At 43.9% G+C, this 26,255-nt stretch overlaps 2 protein-coding genes across 2 annotated transcripts; one reads left to right on the top strand and one right to left on the bottom strand.

Annotated features, from left to right (window-relative positions):
* Positions 1-26,255, bottom strand: trak1b (trafficking protein, kinesin binding 1b). Its single transcript, XM_080787414.1, has 17 exons — positions 26,195-26,255; positions 23,110-23,186; positions 21,874-21,990; positions 20,947-21,047; positions 18,735-18,843; positions 17,630-17,708; positions 16,840-16,970; positions 16,542-16,616; positions 15,307-15,444; positions 14,306-14,382; positions 13,702-13,908; positions 12,688-12,962; positions 10,470-10,588; positions 8,540-8,759; positions 6,049-6,154; positions 2,313-2,441; positions 1-1,726 (listed from the first exon to the last, which is right to left on the bottom strand). Exons 2-17 carry the CDS (start codon positions 23,158-23,160, stop codon positions 1,054-1,056), a joined length of 2,607 nt encoding a protein of 868 aa, XP_080643540.1. The 5' UTR covers positions 23,161-23,186; positions 26,195-26,255; the 3' UTR covers positions 1-1,053.
* Positions 3,088-4,353, top strand: LOC308332443 (ubiquitin-associated protein 1-like; the record flags this gene model as incomplete). Its single annotated transcript, XM_080788347.1, has 1 exon — positions 3,088-4,353. The coding sequence occupies one exon, from the start codon at positions 3,088-3,090 to the stop codon at positions 4,351-4,353; it is 1,266 nt and encodes a 421-aa protein (XP_080644473.1).

The raw sequence follows: 26,255 nt of genomic DNA, 5'->3' as shown, positions 1-26,255 counted from the left end.
ACTTTGAAGCAACCTTTCTCAAATCCCCAATCCAGTGTAGAGAGGACATACATACGTACATACCGGTTAACACATACAGTATAACATGGAGATTGTTGAGGCACTGTATCACTTCGCTTTCACAAACTAAAAGGAAAATGCAGAAGGAAGCATCTGACCTCTGTGTCAAATAGCAGATCTACAAGCTCATTCGGGTCACATCGCAATGCGCTGGGGGCTTGTAGATCGGCTATTTTCACTATTTATCTTGTAAATAAGTGGTTAACTCCCTCAGCTCGTCTTCCTTCTATCCATCCCTCTTCCTAAGCTGTGTGGCTACAGTGTATTGATCCCTGCAGCTCAATGGACAAACTATCCACTTCCCTATCTAATGGCCAATTAGGATATTAAACCGATGCATCTTTAATACTGACATAAAATCAGTTAAAGGATTTTCCAGAAAGTGACTTGTTCCCTTCAGGAGGGATTTAGCAAGCCTTACAGGAGGAGCATATGGAGAATATGAGGAAAAGGATTGGGGTTGGAGAACTGTATGTTCTTAAAAAACATGTACATAAGAATAATGTATTATTATTCCACTGTGATAGAGTGAGAAAGGCAATGTTCAAGTGTTACTAGTGTACATCTACAAAGCACCATCTATCGTGATGGCATGATGTGTCAATGTGTGAAGGATGGTATTCTCTTGCCTATAAGAAAGAAAGAGTGAGAGTACTACATCTAGCCGGTAGAGTCAGTCTCACAAGATAAGTATTGGCATTGAGAGGGGAGGGGAGGATACAAGCAACAATAGATAATGTCATATCCATTGAATGTTACCACACCAGCAGTTCAATATCCCTGATCTGAGGCAATATTCAATGGCTTTTAACAAAAGCAGCAGTGGCCAAATATAGTCCCAGAACAACACTACAGAGAGCATAGTGTCAAGGGCCATGCACTGAACAGTGCTATGGTATAACTGCTACAATTAATCATACGGGCAAGAATGGTATCAGTATAAAGGGTCTCAGGTGACCGTTCAACAGCCGAACCCTTGACGCCTATCGTGGCCTACTTGAGGCTGCTCTGCTTGGGCAGTCTGGAAGCCAGCAGCAGTTCCGACTCCTCTTGGGGCCCGGGACCCTTCATGGCCATGCTAGCGCCGACCATCGCCGGGTAGCTTCTGTTCCTCCTCATCCCGTCGGGACCAAAGGGGGAACCCGACCTCCGCAGCCCACCCAGTGGCGCCAGGAGGGGGCCGGGACTCACAGCCCTGGCGCCGGGTGCACCCGCCACGCCCAGACGCTTCACCTTGTCCAGAAGGTTGAGGTTGTGGACCGTGACGTCCGTCTGGCTCTCGCAGTCCCTCGCCCTCTGCCGGCCTCTCGTCCCGTCCCCTGTCACCTCTTTTAGGATGGAGCGAGCTGGCTTCGACGCCAGGAAGTTGTCATAGGACGGGCTCTTGAAGTCAAAGCCCAGGGGGGTGTGCGCCGTGCTGCCGCCACCGCCAGGAGGGTGGGCCGAACCACCCTGCCCCGTAGGGGAGTTGGGAGGAGTAGAGGGTCGCATGGGGTCAGGATGGGGGGCTCTTTGGGGGGCGATGGAGGTGCTAAATAGGAGTCCTCCGCTGCTACCCTGGCCGTGCTCCAGGCCCTGGCTCTGGTGATACATGGCCGCCGATATCCCTCTCTCCTGCAGGAGGCGCACTAAGCCAAGGGAGGTGCTGGTGGTGCGGGTAGCCTCCCTACAGAGGAAAGACACACTTCAGATCAGGGTTGTGACAACCATGACATTTTAGTTGTCCATTCATTGTCATACAAATAATGGCCATTAAAAGGATCCCTGGCTAATAAGACAAATATGCCTTAAAACATTATACCTATACGTTATATAATATAACGTATAAAAAATTAAATAAAAACACCTTAAATATTTTATTTCTTTAATTGAAAGATTCTCTTTTTATGAAAGAAATACAATATTTAAGGTGTTTTTATTATTATTTTCTGCGCTGCGATTGGCTGAACGGGTGTGCCACAGAGGGATAGAAGGGGGAGAGAGAAGGTAAGGAGTGGGTATGTCATATCCCTGAACGGGTATGGAATAGTAGATTAAAATACGACAAAATACATTTTAGTCGACTAAATCAACTGTAGATTTAGTCGACTAAAATCTTATGATAATTCAGTCAACTAAAACTAGACCAAAGCTAAAATATTCCAGGTGACTTCAAAGTGTCATTCCAAAGACTGTGACTAAACTAGAAATAGAAATTTGCTGCCAAAAACAACACTGGTTAATATCAGGCTGTAGTAATGTGTCCAGCGTGCCTGAGGTTGGTGGAGGACTCGGAGGGCCTGAGGCTGAGTCGGCGGGGAGTGCAGGAGGGCGTTACAGCAGGAGTGGTCAACAGAGTGCTGGTCATCACACAGGAGGACGACGTAAGGCCTGGGTTAACACTGCACATAGAAACACATAGAAAACACGCCTGTTAAGCAAAATGTTAAGATTTGAAACTACACTTTGGGTTGGAGGGGGGGGGGGGGGGGGGGTGTCGCGGTCACACGTCATCGTACCAAAATGAATTGGTATGAATTTGGACATATGCAAAACTTTTATTAAACATGCAGAGTGACGCATTACTTTACCTGGGTTACATCATGTTCTGATACTTGAATGTTTTGACATGAAATAATAATCCCGTACCATGTAGTGTTTTGCCTCATTTCTTGTTAGGCTTCCACTCACTTAGGCACTCAATTTTCCACTCGATTTGGCACTCACTGTACGCATGCCCATACCGTCTATAAGATGACATGGCAGACAGACTGATGTCATCGTAATGATGTCATAGATGACTGATATCACCTACTAGCCTACATGTACTGTGATGACGAGTAGGCCTACTGCACGGGTCATAAACTGGCCTCCAAGTACACGTGCTAACATATCCTACAATATGTACTATGATAACCAGTACTTCATCACACAATGAAGCAGGAAAAGGATTCAGACACGAGTGAAACACATTTTGAAAGTGTGTTTAACAAAGAAGGACAAGAATTTCGGACGAATAAGGACGGAACACGTTCAGTGTCTCTCTAAATGGCTCTAAAGAAGAAGTCTGGATCACCCACCAGCTACCTTGACGAAGTCCCTTTCAAGATCAATGACAAGTACCACTGTCCAGCGAAGGTGGGTCTGCCTGTCGGATTACCAGACAGTGACGCTGTGCTTGCCGCCATGCAGTACGACTTCTCTCTGGAGAGAGAGGTTCTAGCCCGGTACACGGACGGCAGCAGTGGAGAGACGAGACCACGGCCTTCTGCAGAGGACCGTGGCCCCCCGCCCCTGGGGATGGACCCCTTTCTAGCAGGACTCAGCCATGATGCCATTCTCACGCCGCTGCCCGCCTCCAGCCTGGGTCCCAGGAACACGCAACTGCCACCCGCCGCAAACCTCGACCCCGGTAGCGTGCACCCCGCCTCTGTCCGGCAGCGTCACTGCCTCAAGCTGTCCGACTTCGAGCGTGAGGAGGACCCGTTCGATAAGCTGGAGCTCAAGACTCTGGACGATAAGGAGGAGCTCCGCAGCATCCTCCAGTCCCATCAGCCTCCTGCCCATGTTGGGCTGCCGCGTGGCAGCCCCCCTCCTCCCGGCACCAGCACTAGCCTCCCAGCCCAACAATGCTTCACCTACAATCCCGACAGGCTCACTGCCTTGCTGGACACGGACAGAGCCCGTACTCCTGTTCCTAGGAGAGGGGGGCTGGAGACAGACGAGCGGTCTTGCAATATTCCCTCTCTGACCTTCCCAAAGCAGTCACATCCCAGAGACCGTGACCCCACCCCGTTGGGGTACGGCCCGCTACCCCTTCACCCCGCCCTTCAACAAAACCTGCACAACAGCGCCGTGCCGGCCCTTCTCAAAACCCAGGAAACTGTTGCTCCAGAGCCACCCAGCCACCTTAGGAATGGAGCACAGAAACAGACCAAATCAGGCCCTGCCGGCCCTCCATGTGGCCTGAGCCCCAGCGAGCGCCAGTGTGTCGAGACCATCGTGGCCATGGGCTATTCGTACCAGAGTGTCCTGCAAGCCATGCAGAGACAAGGGCAGAACGTGGAGCGGATGTTGGACTATCTGGTCGTCCACAGTGGTCTGTGCGAGCGGGGCTTCGAATCCAGCGTGGTCGAGGAGTCCCTGGAGATGTACCAGTGCTCGGAGGAGAAGGCACTGCGGTTCCTCGAACTCATGTCGAGGTTCCGCGAGATGGGCTTCGAGCGAAAGACGATAAAGGAAGTGCTGCTGGTCCACAACAATGATCAGGACAAGGCTCTAGACGACCTTATAGCCCGCGCTGCAGCCAGCTAGTCCAGCCAGCATATCCCCTCCCCCCTCATTCTGTCCACCCTATCACACTTTGTCCTGCCAGAGGAAGAGAACAGGGATGAAAGACCACACCCCTCTCTGTGCTTAAACATGCGGATATCTCTGTACTTCTGGAGGACTGTGTGTCTTTTTACAGTGCAACATGTTTGGGGGGAAAAACGTATCTCCACTAAATCTTCACCCGCTTATGTTTTATACCTTTTGAAATATTTAACTTCAATTTCTATGATAATGGAAGTCAAGGGGGCTCCCATCAGGCTGTATGACTCCACATTCCAAGTGTTTGGAGTCATACATATAGATATGTCATAGACGGCTGACGTCACAGGCTCCCCACAGGAAGTCTGAGATCCACATGAGCCCTGTCGATCCAGAGATCCACATGATTAGATTTTTTTTAAACCCATAAATGGTAAATGGTGCATTTATATAGCGCCTTTATCCAAGTTACTTTACTGTGCATTACATTCACCCATTCACACACACATTCACACACCGATGCCGGAGGAAACCATGCAAGGCACCAACCTGCACATCGGGAGCAATTAGGGGTTCAGATTCTTGGTCAAGGACACTAACTCTGGGGGAACCCATTACTCATTCCCTGCCGTTAAAGTGTTTTTTTCTCCCAAGGTGTTCACTAAGGCTGTTCGCTAACCTATGGGTTGACCTTGGTTTTGGGGGATTTTTAGGTAGGTGAAAAATGCAGGCAGGGAATGAATTAAAACCAGAAAAGCATCCGTGTCATTTTTAGCACAATTTTATACTTAATAAAAACATCTGTTTGTATTAAGAATATGACAAAATAGTAGATATATAAGCAGATTTATACGCTCATTTTAGAACAATCGTGAAAATCTTTAACTCAAGTCTTTGCTTCTGGTACAAAACATTTTCAGCATTTTGGGGGTCCTTGACATGAAAACGTTTGAGAACCACTGAGATAGAAACATGAGTTTTTTCAGAAAACATTTGTAGAATCGCCCTCAGGTTTTAATGTCGACAAGGTTTTAGCAAATGTTATGTCAAACTGATATATTTCAGGACTAATGTCCTTACTCTTTATGTGTTTGTACTATTTTTCACTTGTGAGATACAGTGTACGTCAAGACAGTGTATGCCCATTGCCCAATGATACGAAATGCAACTGTTGCTGAAGTGCAACCCAGCTGCAATGTACAATAAACGTCATCTTATGACATTATTATCATTATTGTCATTATTATCTGTGTATTCAATAATCCTTGGAACATTGTATGATACTGCCTGGCGTCATCCTGTCATTCAATTCAATCATCACTCACCGGTGTCACCACCACCCTTAGTTAGATCTATACAAAATTCACATCACATACAATAATGTCATAAAAAATAAACATTATATTGTAAAACAATATATATAATTATAAATATATATATATACTATGTTGTCATTTGTCAATAAACATGAATCTCTAAAAGTGTGGCTGTCATGTGAATCTCTGACCTCATTATGGCCAGCCAGCCTATGACGCAGCGCCACGTGTTTTCACCTCGTTGTTGTATAGACTCATATTGGGTGAAACAACGCGCCCGCGTGCGCAGAACCGCTGTACTCGGACATCAGTTATAAACAGTGGCAGACGCACAGCAGCAGGCTACAGTACGCTGCGGTACAGTAGGTGTGCTGCTGCTTACCTGGGTGTGACGCGTGTCTGCTCGTCAGTGGGGTGAAGGATCCGACACGTGGTGAACGTGTAGGTGGAGCTGGTGTGGGCCATGCATTTTCCTGGGTAGTACGCAGCTGGAAAGAACACACACACACACACACACACACACACACACACACACACACACACATTGTATTACTATACAACAACAACAACAACATTTTAGGGTGGCTATTGGGCGACGCTAGCCGCTCCAATGCGTGGCTTTGTGTGTGTGTGTGTGCTTTGTGTGTGTGACGTCATGTGGCAGCCTAAGTCTATTTTACGGAATTTTGTTGACACTTTGTCACACTTTGCCTAGTGTGGATAGTGTTAGGCCGGAAGGCACAGGTTGCAAAATAGCCAAAATACAAGAAAGATACTGAATAATACTCAAAATAGCAAGTCTGAGTCCTTCTAAGTGTTTTATTCACTTTTAACACGCATAAATCCAGGGATGAAAATGTATCAAAAGTATTTACAACAGAACCGGAAAGATTGGCCTGGGTTATAAACCCCCAAAGTCCTACCTTGACTGATCTATCGGGCAGTGGCAGGTCTCCCTATTTATAGGCTAAGCCCCTCCCACTGGACCATACCAAATCTTAATTGAATCCACAATTACACCAGTTCAATACATATCCAGAGACATTACATTTCTTAATACCCATTGTGTCACACATTACTCATAATATAAATTATAATATGATTAAAGATCTATACATAATCAAGTTGGTGTGTTCCACACACACAAACCCAGTTAGTATGAGCCAATTAGGAATCACTTCACCAGACACCACACAATATACATAAAGTCACAATAACAAATATCACTAAAACGCACAATAATTCAAACTTTAACCATTCAGTCTCAGTGGCAGGCTGAACTGCCACACACTTGATGACTTCCTCATCATCATACTGTACATGTTCATCATAATAAAAGGCACTGCTCGTTTCATATACAAGTGTGATTATTTTATTTTTCTCATCATTAAGAGGTTCGGGCCACTAATGCAGCTCTATAGCCTTGCATAGCCAGCCTTCATCTGCCTTTGCAATGCATATTGCAGATTAAATCTGGCCCCTCTCAATTGAGGGATGCACTTCTTTCAGAGTGAACTATAATCCCTTTCCCTTTTCGTTCTCAGTCAGTCAGTCAGTCAGTCAGTCAGTCAGTCAGTCAGTCAGTCAATCAATCAGTCAGTCAGTCTCCCCCATCATCTCCTCTGCCTGTTTCTACGGGAAAGCACAGCCCTGCCCTCCAGCTCGTGCAATGAGGAGGAGGAACAGTGAACAGTCTCTCTCATTGCATCGCATTTTCAACTGAACGGACTCATTTCATTAAGCAAAAAGAACTGGTTCATTTGAACCGTTCGTTGATGACCGTCGTGACCGACACGACACTAGGATTGGCAGCTGAACAGCAACAGATTCCTCTCATCCGCCAACCAAACTTTGTAACGTTTATTTGATTAACTTTGTTTAGTTGCCTTCGTACTGTTGTTTTGGTGGTCTCTGTTTTCAAATGGCCTCTGTAGATGAGTTCACAGTCTCTCCCGCCTTTGGGAAATTGGACCGTTGCACTAAAGAAGAGTTGCTATCGATTGCTAAAGTATTTAAACCTTCTGTTTCAGCTGGAGCCAACAAAGCCGAATTAGAGACTTGTGAGTCACAGCAGCTTACTGATAAAGATATCCTGGAGCCGTCAAATGCCGGGCCTGCAGTTGCTCTGACAGCTCTGATTGGCAGCTGAACAGCAACAGGGACTGAATTCCTCTCATCCTCCAACCAAACTTTGTAACCTTTATTTGATTAACTTTGCTTAGTTGCCTTCGTTAACCCTTTGCCTTTAGTAACCATTGCTCTCGGCTAACCCATTCAGGACGGGAACCCGGCCGTTATAAGGATTATGTTATACTTAGCTATTCAAGCAATCAAAGAGGTAGAAGCGCACACCAAGAGTGGGGAGGTGCTGACCACGGGAGATACTTTTAAAAGGAAAGGAGAGGTCGCACAAACTCGTAGTCCCGATGCCAAAATGTATTTTATTTTACCAACGTTTCGACAAACAGGTTGTCTTCTTCAGGGTGTGAATCATACCCTGAATTTGTGCGACCTCTCCTTTCCCTTTAAAAATACTTTAGCTATTGAAAAATAGCAGATCTACAAGACGAGCTTTTGGATCTGCTATTTATTTTTTTAATCGTGAAATTGTGGCGCAAATCTTTGAATATATCTATTGACAAACACACGCCGCTTATCCCATTTTAGGCGGGAACCCCTTTTGGTGTTAGCATTACGTTATGCTTTAGTTATTTAAAAATAGCAGATCTACAAGCTCATAGCTACGAGCTTGTAGGTCTGCTATTTTTGAAAAATCGAAGAACGACATATAAACATAGCTTTTTCAGTAAACTGTCATTTTCAAACAGACATTTTTTTAAATCTGATCTCAGGTCAGAATGGGTTAAACTCACCCAGAGGGTCGGTGTTGCTGAGATGCGGGGACGGGGATGGCGAAGGTGGTGTCGGCGCCGTGAGGCTAGACTGGAGCTGCTGCTGCTGCCCAGGGTTGGGGGTGCTGGAGGTGCAGGCAGAGGAGCTCACAGCTGGAGATGACGAAGCAGAGGAGGTTGGCAGGTTCTGGAAGTACTGCTCCCCCGGCTCGTCCTCCTCAAAGCCGCCCCATGGGTACACCTGCACACAGAGAGAGAGCGTTACGCGTGCAGTGGTGGGAGAACTCAATCAATGCCACAACATTAACCCATTCTGACCTGAGATCAGATTCTAAAAATGTCTTCTGAATCCTGACAGTTTTCTGAACTTGTAGATCTGCTATTTTTCAATAGCTAAAGCATAACGTAATGCCAACACCAAAAGGGGTTACAAAAGTACAAAAGTATTGGCATCAGTATACAGTACCAAAGTAAACATACTAAAATCTTTCAAGATTTGTCAAACAGGCGACGTAAAAAATGGCATGGGGCTTAAGTGGCTTAAATAGGCCTATAGATTATGTTAGAGTATATAAAATAATATATATATAGAAGTATTGAGTATAGAAAAAATATGATACTCAAGTGAAGTAAAAGTATCTAAAAATGTAGCACAATACCGTAATTGTACTAATAGTGACTTACAGTAGACATGTACAATTGAACTTGAACAGTTAACCATTTAAAGTGTTAAACCCTTGACCAGGTTCCCCCTGGGTTCTTAAAATAGCTGGTAAATAGCTGATTTACAAGCTCGCAATGCAATGTGTTGCGAGCTTGTAGATTGTCTTGTAGAATGTAATGATATCTTGTAGATGTTGGAAATGTTTTAACGCTTAACTTTTGACATTCCTTTTTTATCCCTTTTCCCCCTCCCTCAACAGGCCACGTCTTTTTGTCAGGCCACCATTGCAAATAAGAATGTGTTCTTAATGACATGCGTGCTTAAATTAATGCTAACCACTTTAAACCAGCATGGAGTCCATATTTTGGGCACGTCATAATAGGCAAAACTTTTCAAAAAAAATCACAAATAAGTATACAGTAAGTGGCTCGATAAAAATACATATGCATCAATATACAGTACATACATGCACGCACACACGCGCACGCACGCACACGCGCACACACACACACACACACACACACACACACACACACACACACACACACACGCATGCACGCACACAGATCAGAGACAGGGTATGACCAGACAGGGGCGTCAGACTCAAGAGGTGTCAAGAAAGCGCCTAAAACAGGCGTCTCTTTCGGGTTTTTAAACAGCTGGTGGACGTAATGACGCTAGTGGCGGCTTCAATTTGTAGCCTCGGCAAAGCATTTCCGTTTTTCTTTTGGCCACGCTACAAGTCGAAGCCGCTAGCGTTATTTCCATCCACCAGCTGTTTAAAAACCTGGAAGACGTCCTGTTCGGGGCGCTTTCTCGAAGCCTCTTGGCGCTATACCAGTGGTTCCCAAAGTGGGGTCCTTCAGGGAGTTCCAGGGGGTCCCCAGCTAAATGATAGTTTGGAACCAAGTGGGCCCTTATGGGTCTGTAACTCTGAGAGTGTACAAATGGAAACCAAATGTTAGGGTCCATTTGGTTCCATTTGTACACTCTCATAGTTAAATTAACATTTTACAATATAAATTGAGGGTTCCGGAGATAGAAATGCCATTAAATGGGGATCCGTAGACTAATCCCTGTCAAACTGGGGGTCCTAGAGATTAAATGGGTTGAGAATCACTGCTAGAGGCATAAAAACCTTCTCTTATGGGGGTCCCTGGCATATCTTTTCAAATGGGGGTTCCGCGGGCTAATTCGAGTCAATTTGGGGGTCCTTGACATGAAAAAGTTTGGGAACCACTGCAATATACTGTCTGGTCATATACCCATAATATACAGAAGACACACCTGCTCCAGCTCTAATTCCAGAGGTCTGTAGCCTTTAGGCACAACTCCTGGCCTGGCGTCTAGGATCACACCCAGGTGTGGCTTGGCTAACTGCTGCCAGTGTTGCAATGTGGCAGAGCCTAGTGAGAAACGACAACCAAAAAGAGCCTACATTTATACGTTGTCACACGACAGTCGCTCTGCGAAAAAATGCGTCAGTGTCGAGTTACACCATGCAGTTTGACCACAACTGGGAATAACATCATGTACTGTTTCTCAAGGTCTGGTCCGGGGGTCCACGTGGGGTCCAAATGGACCCTTACGGGTCTGAAACTCTTCTTTGAGTCCCCAATCTACATTGTAAAATTATCAATGTTAATTTAACTCTTGAGCCTGACGGTGCACACCCTCAAGAGTTACAGACCCGGTTATGGGTTTATTTGGGCCCCCTGGGGGTCCCCGGACCCAACATTGAGAACCAGTGATGTAGAAGACGATTACGCAAACATAGGATGGGTTTCACTACTCTGACATTTGAGATTGAGGGGAAGGAAGCCATTTAGTTTTAACCCATTTAGAACGATAAAAAAAACACCTTCCAAATCCTGATAGGCGTTTTCTGAATAACTTCTGAATTTAATTCATAACATTTAAAAAATATGTTGCGAGATAGATAGACAGATAGATAGATAGATAGAGATATAGCAACAGCTAATGTTGCTAAAAAAGGAGTTCCCGTATTGAAAGGTATACACTATACAGTAACAACGAAGTACAGTACAGTATATAATAACAATAAGCCTTGAAGAACAAGGGAAGAGGAGACAGACCATGACATTAGTTTATTAATGAAAAAACACAAAGAAAGACGCTGGAAACAATAGAAGAATTATAGGAAATGAGAAATGGAGGTTAGAATGAGAAAGGTTTTGTTTTTATTGTACAGACACAGAAATTAAATAGAGATCATACTGATGAGCATAACAGAAAAAGAATAAAGGATGATATCAAAATATAATGAAGTAAAGGAAGAACATAGAAAATGGAAACAGAAATGAAAAAAGAACATGTAGTGATGATGTGTAATGTCTATATGATGTAGAAAATGAAAAAATAAAAGTATTTTCAACCAATAGGAAAGCTCTAACTTAACCGCAGTACTGATTTATCACCAGCAGAGGGAAGCACAAGCAAACAAGAATCTTGCATCAGTAACCTGTACTTTCAATTGGACATCAGTTGTGGACTGTGGTTTGGTTAACTCATCAGTTTTCAAGTAAGGGTGTTATTGGCAAACATTGCTTTCCAACTATTTTAACATATAGTTCCTTAATGCGTCCAAGTTGGGATGCAGAGTCTAAGTTGGTACCATTATATGCTTGACCATGTGCACATCTGTGGTTCTGGACAACCGGATCTGCATGCCTATGGGCATATTGGGTTAGTTTATGGTTAAGTCTGAGTCAGACCTGAGCCCACCTGTGCTTTCTATGGCATAAGCATCCCGGCAGGATCCACCGGGAGAAACTAGATGCAGCTGCATGACATGAGACTAATTAAGTAGAGCGACAGAGAGAGAGAGAGGAATGTTTGTGTGTACGTGTGTTTCAATTTAACAAAGACGATCAGAAATCAGCAGAGTGAGCGACGTTTGTGCTACTGTATGCCGAATTGAAGTGGACTCGGACCCAGGGTTTTTTTTCTCCCTGGAAATAAAAATGTCTGGGTTTCTGAGTCTCGAGTGATGTGGCTGTGGTCCTGCCTGCCTTGTATATGGCCGTATCAGTAAATATACGTAATACAGGTTTTGCTAAAGTTAGACACTGTTAGTCACCGGGTTAGGGTTTTCTTTTTTTCTGTGTGTGCGTGTGTTTCTACAGCCGGCCTCTCGGCTTTGTGTCTTTATAATAGGGACGTGGGGATGTGAAACCTCTTGACTTGTGATGGTGCATCAGAGACCAGAAAGAGAACAGCATGAGTGACATCGGCCTCTCCATGCTCTCCCTCGCCCCTCGCATCCTTTTGCTGCCAGTCTTGTCTCGAGCCCACCTCCTCCCCCTCTCCCTCTCTATGCCCGCATTGGTCTTCCTCAGCCACCCCCATCCTTCCACGCTATGCCTCCTCCTCTCCTCCCCCTCGTCTGTCTCCCAGCCCCGCTTGCTCCCTTTCCTCGCCCCCGCCTCCCAGTACCGCCGGTCGCCCCCCCTCTTCCTCCCCGCCTCCGCCGCCTTGCCCTCACCTTCCAGGGGTTTGACAATCTGGAGCTTGTCCGGGAGGTAGGGGCGCGAGGCCCAGAGGTGGATGCTCCCCAGGGACATGATGCTGTCCGAGGGGGTCAGCCCACCACCCAAGCCGTCGTGGAGTCCTCCCCCGCCGTGCCCTCCTCGCCTCCGCTCCCTCTCTTCCTGGAAGAAGTGCCGCTCGCTCAGGTTGTTCTGCCGCCGAAGAGACAGGCGCCGCAGGGCCAGCCTGAGGTCCTCGGCCCCGCTGGCCTTCTTCTCACGGACGTCCGCGCTGCCGGCAGAAAACAGAAATTGAACAAAAAGGTTAAAAAAAAAAAAAAAAAAGGTTTCCATGAAACGGATTCATAGAAGGTTTGCCTGTAAATGTACATTGTGCTGTCAGAGTTGGTTATCTAGATATGTCGGATAGATCCATAATAGCACCAATATTCAGTGGGTAGCCACTAGCCTCGACAACCTTACAGGCGCATGCAAAGGCTAAACTTATGTTATTTAGATAGCATTATGTAGACATAGCTCTCTATAGTGTATAGTACTCATAGCTTTATTGTAGAGATTTTCTACTGTTAGACAGAAGTTAGCTTCTTAGCTTCCTTATGATTCTTGATGATTATTACTTGCGGAAGCAGAGCACACAAGTACTGTGGTCGACTGGATCAAAAGTGGTAAAAGGTGTGTGTGTGTGTGTGTGTGTGTGTGTGTGTGTGTGTGTGTGTGTGTGTGTGTGTGTGTGTGTGTGTGTGTGTGTGTGCGTGCGTGCGTCGAGGTCGGCAGTACTTGCGTGCTCTTGGCACCTCGACAGAGTGCATTTCTAGTTTTGTATGTATTTGATTGTAAGCGAGAACAACGCATTGTACCTCTGTTCTTGCTTACTGTAAATCTCTCTGGATTAAGAGCATCTGCTAAATGCCTAAATTGTAACCATGGCGATCTACGTGAAAGTGAGTGAAAGAAAGCTTTCGTTACAGCTGTAAGACCCCACATATGCCCCTCCTCCTCGTCCTCCTCACCTATCCTGATTGGACGCCGTCTCCATCAGAATGCTCTGAGCGCGGTTGTCTAGGGTGGGCGTGGCCTGGCCACTGGAATGGGGCGAGGTCCTGCTGGACAGCGACTGGTTTGAACCGGGGATGTTGCTGTTGGATGGAGTCAGCGAGCGCCGTCGTGCCGTCTGGTTAATGTTCTTGACCGTCTCAAACACACGCTTGCGGTGAGTCCTGTGCACAGCAAAACTAAATTGTCAGATACCGTATATAATATGTTGTGTAAACACTTCTAATCTATTTCTACCTTGTTCATAAAGAGTCTACTTGCCAGCCCATTGAGCCCCATTGTGAACCGGACTTTTATAGTACCCTAAGGTTTTATGTTAGAAATGTTGAGTATGGGTCCCCAGCATTTAGAAACTGCTGGATGCTATGTTGAGCAATTTTCATAATTAGCATAATATGTGACCATACCATTAACAACCTATATAAGGCAAAAAAAACAACAAAAAACATCATGCTATAAGTAGCATGTGACGTGTCAAACTAGTTGGGCTAAAAACGGCCATAGCCGTCATCCTCACAAAATGTGATGAGGTCAGCACATTTGGTCAGTGAATGTACTTACTTCTGCTCTTCACAGTCAGGGTCATCAAGACACATGTCCTTCCTCATGGTTCCCTCGATCTCAGCCGCCAGGGAGTCCTACGGTACAAAATAAAATGATGACAGTGGTGGAAAAAGTACTCAATTATTTTACTTAACCCATTTAGACCTGAGAAAAGATTCTACAAAATGTCTTCTAAATGGTGACAGTTTTCTGAAAGAATGTTGAAAACCACTGTTTCTATCAGTGGTTTTCAAACCATTTCATGTCAAGGACCCCCAAAATGATAAGTAATTGGGCACCGACCCCATCTGACAAAAAAGGTTGTTCCAGGGCCCCCCCAGAAGCAAAGATTTGAGTTAAAAACGTTCGCTCTGAATGAATATATATTGAACGATTTGCGCCACATTTTCACGATTAAAGAAAAAAGCAGATCTACAAGCTTGTAGCGTTGCACTCGGTGCCGTGGACCGAGCTTGTAGATCTGCTGTTTTTCAACAGCTAAAGTATAACATAATGCTTAAAACACCAAAAGGGGTTCCCGTCCTGAATAGCTCGGCTATTTTCAAATGTGGTTACTGTATGTTTTGTAATAATAATACAAATCTACAAAGAAACTAGTAACTAAAGTTAAAAGTACAATATTTACATCTGAGATGTAGTGGAGTAGAAGTAAAAGTAAAAAATACCTCAAAACTGTACTTAAGTACAGCACTTAAGGTAAATGTACTTAGTTACTTTATACCACTGGATAATGAGCCAAGATGTCCTGCCTAAAACTGTGATGCATCAGTGAGGTAACATAATCCATTATCGCAGATTGATTGTATTTTATTTAATATGAAATGAAAGTGGTAGTGCAATGTGCATCTTGCTGCTTCTATTAACTGATGAAAATGTTGCCCTATTTGTGCAGCAATACAGAAAAGTGAGAAAATAAATGCATGGTGGAATCGAATCGTTAATCGAATCGTGACGCACACCTCTAACAGACACACACAGGCTCTCTCTCTCTCTCTCACCATGGGGTAGAAGCCATGGGGGTGGTAGCGTCTGGGAGTTCCGGCAGGATAGTTCCGGTTCCTCAGGTTCTTCAGCTCTTCCTGGGCCTCATGAAGCATCTCGATGCACTCCATGTACTTGTGCTCCAGCTCCTGAAGCTGAAACACAGCCGACAACATGTGAGCTCATTACAGAGTCAGACACACTATCGTTGAAACACAGCCGACAACATGTGGGCTCATTACAGAGTCAGACACACTATCGTTGAAACACAGCCGACAACATGTGGGCTCATTACAGAGTCAGACACACTATCGTTGAAACACAGCCGACAACATGTGAGCTCATTACAGAGTCAGACACACTATCGTTGAAACACAGCCGACAACATGTGGGCTCATTACAGAGTCAGACACACTATCGTTGAAACACAGCCGACAACATGTGGGCTCATTACAGAGTCAGACACACTATCGTTGAAACACAGCCGACATGTGAGCTCATTACAGAGTCAGACACACTATCGTTGAAACACAGCCGACAACATGTGAGCTCATTACAGAGTCAGACACACTATCGTTGAAACACAGCCGACAACATGTGAGCTCATTACAGAGTCAGACACACTATCGTTGAAACACAGTCGACATCATGGGAGACAGACAGAAATTACAGACAATTACAATTTAGACATTTAGCGACTTACAGTAAGCAATGCATCAAATGCATAGAGACAGTTACAGCCTCAGTAATCTAGGATCATCGGTAAGATGGAGAACCGCAAGGTTCCCAGCTTGATCCCAGGCTCCCCCAGAGTTAGTGTCGAAGTGTCCTTGAGCAAGACTCTGAACCCCTAATTGCTCACGATGTGCAGGTTGGTGCCTTGCATGGTTTCCGCCGCCATCGGAGTATGAATGTGTGTGTGAATGGGTGAATGTAATGCACAATCTATGTAAAGTGCTTTGGATAAAAGCACTATGTAAATGCACCATTTAGCATTTACCATTTAACCTATAGCATGTGTGATAAAGTGTGATAAAACGTGGTAAGCGCATGTCAACATATCCTGCAGTGCCAATATCCTGTCAGCTGTTTACACCACTAGCATGCATGCATGCATGTATGAATACAAATTGTGTGGATGTCAACAGACCCTACCTCCCATCTCAAACAAGCTTTACTTAGTCCATTTCACACAGACAAAAGTGAGTGAGTGAAAGTGTGTGTTAGATGAGGGATCGGGTGCTGGCGTTACCTCGAATGTGAGCTGTCTCTGGGCATCTTTAGCTGCCACCAGGTGCTGAGTGAGCTCCTCATTCTCCACAGCGCACTGGACGCACACACACACACACACACACACACACACAAAAACACAGGTTATGCAAAGACTCGTCTCATTTCATCTTGTCTAGTCTCATTTGATCTTGTCTTGCCGTGTCCTCATTCCAGCTTGTGTGGTCTCGTCTTGCCTAATTTGGCGTCATCGTGTCTCTTCTCGTCTGTTGTGTGTGAGTTTGTGTGTTTGTGTGTGTATATATATGTGTGTTACTTACAGTCTTGGCTTTCTTCTGCAGGTCTACTATCTGAGAGAGGAGGTGTGTGATCTCCTCCTGCTGCCGGGCGGCGTCCTCTGTCTTACGAGCCAGTTCCTCTGCTATGGTGGAGATGTGGAGACTGGATAACCCTAGAACAGATAGGGCGAGACAAGCCTTTCGTGATTTGACTGGTTCTGGGGCATGTGTGTCATGTTTTGCCGGTAAAGATGGGGTGCCATGGATCTGTTTTGCATGAGTCTATGGACGCCCAGTTGTGGTTATAAAATGCAAATATGTGTATTCCTCCCTGTGTATTTTTGGATTATTCTTCCTGAAAGCTGAAAGCCTCAAAAGGCCCAATCGAAATACTGTGGTGACCCACATCTAGAGACATTCACCCGAGGGGTATGGTGCCTTTAAGAGCACGGGGGAAAGATGGAGGACTCAGTGCTTCCGGTTCCAGGTTACGGTGTTGTTGTTGTTCTCACTACAGAGTGTCTGTATTGTATTTATGTGGAAGATCAGTAAACTCCTCTACGCAACTTGGGTTTCCTGTCTCGCTGTTTCCTACTCCACAATACAACGCTTTAGTGACACACCAAAATCATCCCCTTCCCTTTTTATCGTACAACAGCTGTGGGCGAGGCTTAAGTTCAGGTGGGTGGTGTTAAGGTGATTTTCAGGGGTGAACTCATGATCTTTGCCAGCGATTGAGCTGAACACAGAAAGAGAGATCAAGAGAGAGACAAGTTTTAAAAAAAAAATGAAATTGGTAAAGAGAGCGAGGAGGAGAGCGATGACAACTTACTGAGTTCCTTCACACAGTCATTGACAAGCTGCTGTTCCTTCTCCTCGTAGGATTCCGTCTCTGACTTCAGATGGCTGGCCTGCATGCACACACACACACACACACACACACACACGTATTACACCACATGTATCCTTCCCTCTCTGTGTGTGTGTGTGTGTGTGTGTGTGTGTGTGTGTGTGTGTGTGTGTGTGCGCGCAGTGTTGGGAAAGTTATTTTATTTTATGAACTAGTTCAGTTCACAGTTCAGAAATTTCAAAAGGAACTAGTTCAGTTCATAGTTCATAATTCAACATTTTGAACTAAAGTTCATGGTTCCTAAAATTTACTATTTTTCTTTTTCGTTCTTTTTTTAAATTATTTTTTAAATTATTGCCACAGCCTATAGCCATTTGCGCACCATCTGAGAGACAGGGATTTAGAGAATGCTGACAGGCACTCAAATGAGATGTTAACGTCCTGTAAGTTGATGTGGAAATAAAACTAGTGTTGACTAATACAAGTGGCTCTTATTTTGATGAGGCAGTTTCTGCACAGGAAGTAGGTTTCACTTGTAAACAAGCTACGATGGATGAGCTGTCAAAGTACTAGTCGCTAAACCACGTTAGCGACCATATTTACAATATGAAAACTGTCACTTAGACAATGTAGGTTACACACGCTGGAATTAAACATCGAACCTGCAGGCAGCATTATAAGTAATTCATTGTGTATGTGTTGGACGTTCGTGGTTGTGCTAATGATAAACGGACAGCTGCTGCAGGGATCCTAGGCTCCTGCTGCTTTACGACGACACTGTTTGTGACTAGGTGTACTTTGCATCTGTTGCATCTGCCCGTGTGAAAGCAGCATAACGTCGTGGCAGGATACGAACGTCTGTAACCCCCCCACTCACTCTTGAACGAAGTTGAACGAGAAAAAGTGGCGTTCACACACGCCAGAAATGAACGCGTTCACAATCACAATGACGTTCGTCAGGCAGAAATACAGTACGTTCAGTTCACGTTCAGCCCAAATGAGAACGTGTTCGTGAACTATCGTTCTTTGAACACGTTCGGGTACAACACTGGACGTGTGTGTGTGTGTGTTGGTAGACAGTAGACACCTCTGAGCGGAGAGACAGGTTCTCCTCTTGCAGCTCTTGTAGTTTTCTCTGCAGTGTGTCGTTCCCAAAGCTCCCTGAGGCGGTGCCCAATTTAGTCTTCCTACCGGTCCTGACGGACAGAAGACACACGACAGACAGTTCAACTGTAAGGTGTGTTATACAGGAATGACTGTACATTAGTGGTTGTCAACGAGTGGTCCGGGAACCACCAGTGGTCCTTGAGGGGGTTCCAGGTGGTCCCCAGCTAAATGATGGAGAGTTGGTAACCAAATGGACCCTTATTGGTCTTTAACTTGTGAGTGTAAAATGAAACCAAATTTTACGGGTCCATTTGGTTTCATTTTACATTCTCAAGAGTTAAATAAACATCTGTGGGATAAACTTATATCAAGGTTTATATGGGATGGAAAAAGACCTAGAATAAGATATAGTACTCTACAATTACCAAAGAATAAAGGGGGAATGGCACTTCCAAACTTAAAGGAGTACTTCCATGCAGCACAACTGGGACCACTCCTTAACTGGTGCAGTCTACCGTATATAGCTAAGTGGAAGGACATCGAGGTAAAAGGGTTTACAATCCCGATTCATACAAATATAGGAGAACGAGGGATCCAAACGAGCGTGAAGAGTGAATTAGACTTGGACCCAATAACATCTTTTACTTTAACTACGTGGTACTCAATAGTGAAACAATTGAAGGTTGGAAAGGAATTGGGTATGTTAAAATGGATCTCATATGATAAGAAATTTGAACCAGGAAGGTCCGATTCAAGGTTTAAGCAATGGAGGGATTTGGGTGTGACAGCCATATGCCTATTAACTAAAAATGGAGAAATAAAAAGCTTCGAAGAAATAAAAAATGCATACGACCTGACTAATCAGGACTTCTTCCGATATTTACAGATGAGAGACTATTATAACAGAAACATTAAAAGACCGGCGGAAGAAATACACCCCATAATACGAATCATTGAACGGGCGTATGGTAGAGTCACACCCAAAGCCATATCTGTGTTGTACTCGTGTTTGATGGATTCCAAAAAGTTTTCCACAATATATGTAAAAAATAAATGGGAAAAGGAGTTGGGTGAGGACATTCCAGAAAAGATGTGGGACGATATGTGGGAAAAACACCAGACAACAACCCAATCAAAGGAGTGGAGGGAATTTGTATGGAAAAACCAAATACGGTATTTTATAACACCCCAAATTAAGAGCAAACAGCTTAAGAGCCAACAGCCATGCTGGAGAGAGTGTAACCACATGAACCCTGACCATACACATGTTTTCTGGAATTGTGCAAAGATACAACCTTTCTGGTTGATAATCCACACAGCTATTTGTGAGGTAATAGGATACGACATCCCCTGTTCTTGCCTTGTAATGTACTTGGGTCTTATTGAGGAATCTATCCATCCGAGAGACCAATATCTGGTCAAAATCCTTCTAGCTGCAGGAAAGAAAGCAATTACAAAAAATTGGCTCAAGACTGACATACCAGGCTATATACAATGGCGAGCAATCGTGGACAATATAGAAGACATGGAAAAGTTGACATTCAAGATAAGAATAAGAGTAGACCTCTATGAAAAAAGATGGGAAAAATGGTCGTTATATAAATGTACAAGAGGTGAAACATAATAGGATGATGGAAAAGAAGAGTTAAAAATATTCCCAAAGTAAGGTTCTAATTGTATTTAATTGTATTTAATTTATTTTGTAAATTTAATTTATGCAATCTGTTTGTTTTGTTTTTTATTTTATGTCTATTTTATTTGTTTTTGTTGTTTTTGATTTCTATGTCCATGTGGAAGTTTGTCTTTGTACTATGTTGTTGTTGTTATTTCTATTTGTTTGATCATAATGTCTGTAAAACCCTAAATAAAAACAAAGTTAAAAAAAAAAAAATAAACATCTGCATTACTTCATTTACAGGAAGGCTACACAATTAGAGAATGTACTGTAGAATTTGTTTTATTTTGATCAACGTTTGCCTGTTATCTCTCCGATGGTACCAACAACAATACAGAATGGATTAGAAATGTGTAGATATTCTTTAGTCTTGGGTGTGCAAGGCTAAAGTCTATCATCAAATGGTGGTCTGTGGCTCAAATAAATAATGGGCCTCGATATGAAAAGGGTTGAAAACCACTGCTGTACATGGTGGCGCTATTCAAGGAGAGTAAGTTGCGGAGAGGAAGAGGCTCACGTTGGCGAGCTGCTGGAGTCATCGTCGCTCTCCTCGGCAGCGGCGGTGTAGAACTGAAGCAGCTCGTCCTTCAGGTTCAGCTCATGGTGCAGCTGGGCCACCTGACAAACACATCAATTAGTATATCAGGTTCAGCTCATGGTGCAGCTGGGCCACCTGACAAACACATCAATTAGTATATCAGGTTCAGCTCATGGTGCAGCTGGGCCACCTGACTAACACATCAATTAGTATATCAGGTTCAGCTCATGGTGCAGCTGGGCCACCTGAAAAACACACCAATTAGTATATCTCTGCTGCCTGTCGGGATGAAACCACCTAACAACATTTTCAGGAAATGAAAAAATATACCGTACATTTTTCTGGAAATAAAGAAGAAAACCTTATATATATTTTTTTTTAAACAAAGCAATACTGCCTCATCAAAGTTGGTGATTTTATATAGTAAATTACTTGCATGAGAGGTGGTGGATTTAGCCGTTTTGTCCGAAGTGCTTTTTACTTACGGTACTTTCCATTGGTTCAAGTAACTAAGCACATTTACTGTACTGTACTTAATTACAATTCTACTGTGTTATATATATTTTTACTTTCTGGGGTATTTCCAATTTTCAATACTTTTACTTCTACTCCATTACATCTCAGAGGCAAATATTGTACTTTTTACTTTTTACTTGTGGATTTTGATTATTACAAAACACACTAACTACTTCAGCGGCAGCCATATATATATTTTGGCCATTTGAAAATAGCAGATCTACAAGCTCACAATGTTACTCAAGTACATTTTGAACATAGGACTTTAACTTGTACAGTGTTTTTACATCGTGGTATTGTCACCTTTACGCAAAAAAGACCCTTCTTCCACCACTATACTTACTGCATGTGTGCGTTTTTGCGTGTGTGCGTGCATGCGTGTGTGTATACCTCCTCCGTGATGTGGACCATTTGCTCCTCCAGATAGTCATTTTGCTCAGACAGAATTCTGTTCTTCTTAAGTAGCGACTGGCCAATCCTGGCAGCCAACTCCAAATCTCTCTCTTTCTATTGGTCAGAGAGGAGAGGAGAGGAGAGGAGAGGAGAGGAGAGGAGAGGAGAGGGTTTATTTTATTATTGGGGTTTTTTTATCCCAAGATTTTGTAACCCATTTTTCACCCGGTGCCAATTGCCTGAGCTGTAATCATGGGCGCTACTCTCCCTCTGCCAACCTGGGTAGAGCCCAGAACTGAGCTCGTGCTTTCTTCAATGCATGAGGAGTGAGCAGGCCTCACACTGGAAGTTCGATGAAATAAATGGCAGTGGATGGAGCCGGCTGGACCAGCTCATAAACAGACGCAATTTATGAACGAATGCGACCTTTGTCAGTTCAAAAGAATATATATAACACATTATTGTCTGCTGTGTTGCTTTTCGGCGTGTACACTGTGTAATTTTATAGAGGTCGTGCCAAGTATCGCGAAAAACCCACAGTTTCCTGTCTAGCAACCAAAACTTGCGATGATGCCTCCGAGACAGAAAAGATACCTGCCGCTGTTTAGATGCCTCAATAAAATGATGTACTGTGCACATCGAAAAGCAAGTGATTAGAAAGCAACCTGTGATATGTCTTCTTTTATATTCCCGAACGGATTATGACTCAATCGTTCAAAAATAGAGCTGCTCCAGCCGGCTCCAGCCACTGCCATGTGTTTCATTGAACTTCCGGCGCAGCCCCGGCATCCAGTCACATGACTTCACGCCTCTTCTTTCTCATCTGTTCCTAACCCTAGGGGTCACGGGGAGAACATGCAGACTCCAAAAACAAAGGCCCTTTGCTGACCACCGGTTTATGGCCTGACAAGCCTGACAAGGCTAATATTTATACTATGCTTTTAGTGTGAATAATTGCATTGAAAATACTATGTTGTAAAGAAAAATCAATAAACATATGTTTTAAAAGAAATAACAGACACAGGACTTACAGATAATCATATAATATAATTAATCACTGACAAAAGACCAGGACTGATCGACGGAAGAGACGAGACATTGAATACAGTCTAGTATCTACATCGTATTCAGAGTAGATGAGAATCTGAAGCTACGTATATGAAGAGATTATACGTAAGTAGAGCTTCAGTATACAGTTAAGTTAAATGAGAGAGTAGAGTATGAGCGTCTGACCTCCTCCAACAGACGGGTGACAGCATCGATGTCATTGTAGGTCTTTGTCATCTGGCCCACTCTGTCTGCACATAGCACTGTGGAAGAGAGCAGAGTCAGTCACTCTGTCAGCAGCACATCTCCTCCCTACTGAGACATACATTTTATCTGGTGTGAAATGACCAATCTCGTTGCCATAGCTATTAGCTAGCATAGGGCTGTCACCATTGACGCAATTTTTTGTTTAACCCATTCTGAATTTTTTTTTGACGTCAGGCCTAAATGGGTTAAATTGAAATAAGTTTGATTAAGGGTTCAATTGTGTTGCTCTCATTGAACATTAGAACATTATAAATGTTTTAGGCTTCACAAACAAAGGCTGCACAGGGCAGTTATGACAAATAACATACATATTGAATTAGTTTATACTTAAATTATGAATAACACATTCATTCATTAATTGTGGAAATAGCAGGTGTAAATAATTGCAATTAGGCAATTATGTAATATGTGTGACAGGCCGCGCAAGCACACACGCACACGCACACAATATATTGAATCACTAGATTGATCTTAGATCACTAAACGAAGGCCGGAATTATGTAACAAGTCATGTAATGTTTGGTCGATAACCGGCTATTGAACTCTGTGGGAGGTCTCATCGAGCAATTAGTATATCAACCAATGGAGTGGGATGGATTGAGAGGAGAACGTTTTCCAACACAGGATTGTGTTGTCATCATTATTCCCTGGAAGTGGTATTGACTCTGTGAATCCCATCATCAATGATGTACCAGTTCACGAGTTGCACTTACTGACTGTAGACCTGCACTTTGGTGTCATTCATTATCAGGTGACTATGAAGGAACTATAGGGAATAAACTCGACAATGTTTCATTTAAGCTTGTCCCACTTTTACTAATTAGAAAGACAAGAAACAAATAATAAATATCCATTCCAGCCTGCATAGCCTGCTGATGAATGTTGAACCACTGGAACCCAAGAGGTAGAATCTGAATACAGCAACTGTGAATGCATGCGTGCATGTGTGTGCGTGCGTCTGTGCCAGTGCATGTGTGCAATTAAAGCCTGAGATGTCAAAACCGGGTGAGGTCAAAAAGTCCCACTGACTCAGTAAAATCCTCTTAATGAGATGAACAATGCCATGAATTCAACTCAAATAAACGTAAACAAACGGTGTATATACTTTAGGATGTTACAAAAGATCTGATCTGTCAAAGCAACATTTTCAATCACATCAAAGCAAAATATGTCTCTTATCTTTCTTCCATGACAAAACCCACAACACCTTTACCATCCCTGCCCTCTTCACACAGTCTATACATCCTGCTCTTATACTGTCCATAGGCCTATGTCCTCTCCGGTTAACAAAGTGACAGGACCGGGATAACCCTTTAAACAGCACTTACTTACTCCTGTAGAAGAAACCCTCTTCCTGCGGTATCACTCCCAGGATCTCTCAATCTCTCACTTCTGCTCCAACACGGCACTTACTGTACTCACAGACCGAATGATGTCCCTCCAACACGTACACCCTGACCCACAGTATACATAACACAGAGAGAGAGAGAGAGAGAGAGAGAGAGAGAGAGAGAGAGAGAGAGCACCTATCTGTTTTGGAACAACAGCTGATGCTGAGTCGGAGGGAAAAACCAAAGCTGAAATCATCATGTTCGGATTGGATGATGAGGACAGGAAAGGGAACCAATCAGGGACCAGCGAAAGTGCTAATGGTACCACCCCCCCCCCTCCTTCCCCCTTCCTTCCTTCCGCTCTGCCTTATTTTCCGGTTTGATTTGTTTTCCTCTCTCTTCCACTCCCTTCTGTTCTCTCCGTTTTCTCCCTCTAGCCTGAAGGTCACGCAGCATCGATTCACCAAAGCAACAGTTACCATGGTGATTTTCTCCTCCCACTCTAGCTCTCTCCCTCTCTCTCACGCACACACGCACACACGCACACACGCTCGCACACGACACACACACACACACACACACACACACACACACACACACACACACACACACACACACACACACACACACACACACACACACACACACACACACACACACACACACACACACACACACACACACACACACACACACACACACACACACACACACACACACTTTTTTATTATGGACAACATTAAAAAGAACAACTGGGAACCACTTCTCTGGCTTCCTCCAATTAGGTCATATGGTGACTCCATGTGTATAAAGCTTATTGTGATTTAATATTCTCTGCCATAGAGCTCAAACAAATCTGCCTGCTGTATCTTTTTACATTATCTATCAATATGTCTAGAAAATCCAGGCGGTGGAGAAATACAATTATAGTTATACTGCACATATCCATATAACTTCTATGATTTTACTGGAAATGTGCTTCAACGCAAATGGGCATATTGAGAGTGAGGGGAAGGGAGAGAGGAGGGAGAGCCCGTTTATGATGGCACACCTGCCTTGTTATATACAAACAATGTATATATAGTTTTTAAGGTGTCAATTTGCTTATAAGGATATAATTTGTTAGTATAGTAATCCAGAAGATGCCGCTCTTGAATTTATATATTATTAATTTCATTATCCTGTATGGTAAATTCTTTATTCACAGACAAACATTATCCAAATCAATACCTAACTTTGCACATTTAAATCTGGAATGGAAAGTTGGTGTGACTCCTATCTTACCTGAAACCTCAAGTTAATGATATTATAAATTTTGTTTATTTCTACTGTTATTGTTGTGTTATCATTTCCTTTCATGATTTTCCTGTAGTACAGTATGTGCTGTGCATTGTCTCTTGCCTGACGTCTATAAGATGAAATTAAGAATTGAGATCCATGGCCTGCAGTCACAAAACTTATGATCCTGATTGGCCTAATATGCAATATTCTCTGTGTCCACACACACACACACACACACACACACACACACACACACACACACACACACACACACACACACACACACACACACACACACACACACACACACACACACACACACACACACACACACACACACACACACACACACACACACACACACAGCCTCTATTCCACGTCGTGGGACTCACAGAAATATTTGAGCGTTTCCTCTATCTGCTCGGTGGTCAGGTCGATGCTGGCGTCCGACGA

Source organism: Protomyctophum bolini (genome assembly GCF_963924005.1).
Source record: "Protomyctophum bolini genome assembly, chromosome: 17".
In the NCBI taxonomy this organism is placed as follows: domain Eukaryota; kingdom Metazoa; phylum Chordata; class Actinopteri; order Myctophiformes; family Myctophidae; genus Protomyctophum; species Protomyctophum bolini.
Note: the sequence above shows the minus strand (reverse complement) of the source record. Positions and strands in the feature narration are given on the sequence as shown.

What these genes read in the sequence shown, in the direction of transcription:
- trak1b (XM_080787414.1), bottom strand. Translation starts at nt 23,160, where the DNA reads ATGACAAAGACCTACAATGACATCGATGCTGTCACCCGTCTGTTGGAG. An exon ending in AGAGACAGCTCACATTCGAG is followed by an intron (nt 15,445 to 16,541) that starts GTAACGCCAGCA and finishes GCTGTGTTTCAG; the next exon opens with CTTCAGGAGCTGGAGCACAA. An exon ending in CCCATGGCTTCTACCCCATG is followed by an intron (nt 14,383 to 15,306) that starts GTGAGAGAGAGA and finishes TTTGTACCGTAG; the next exon opens with GACTCCCTGGCGGCTGAGAT.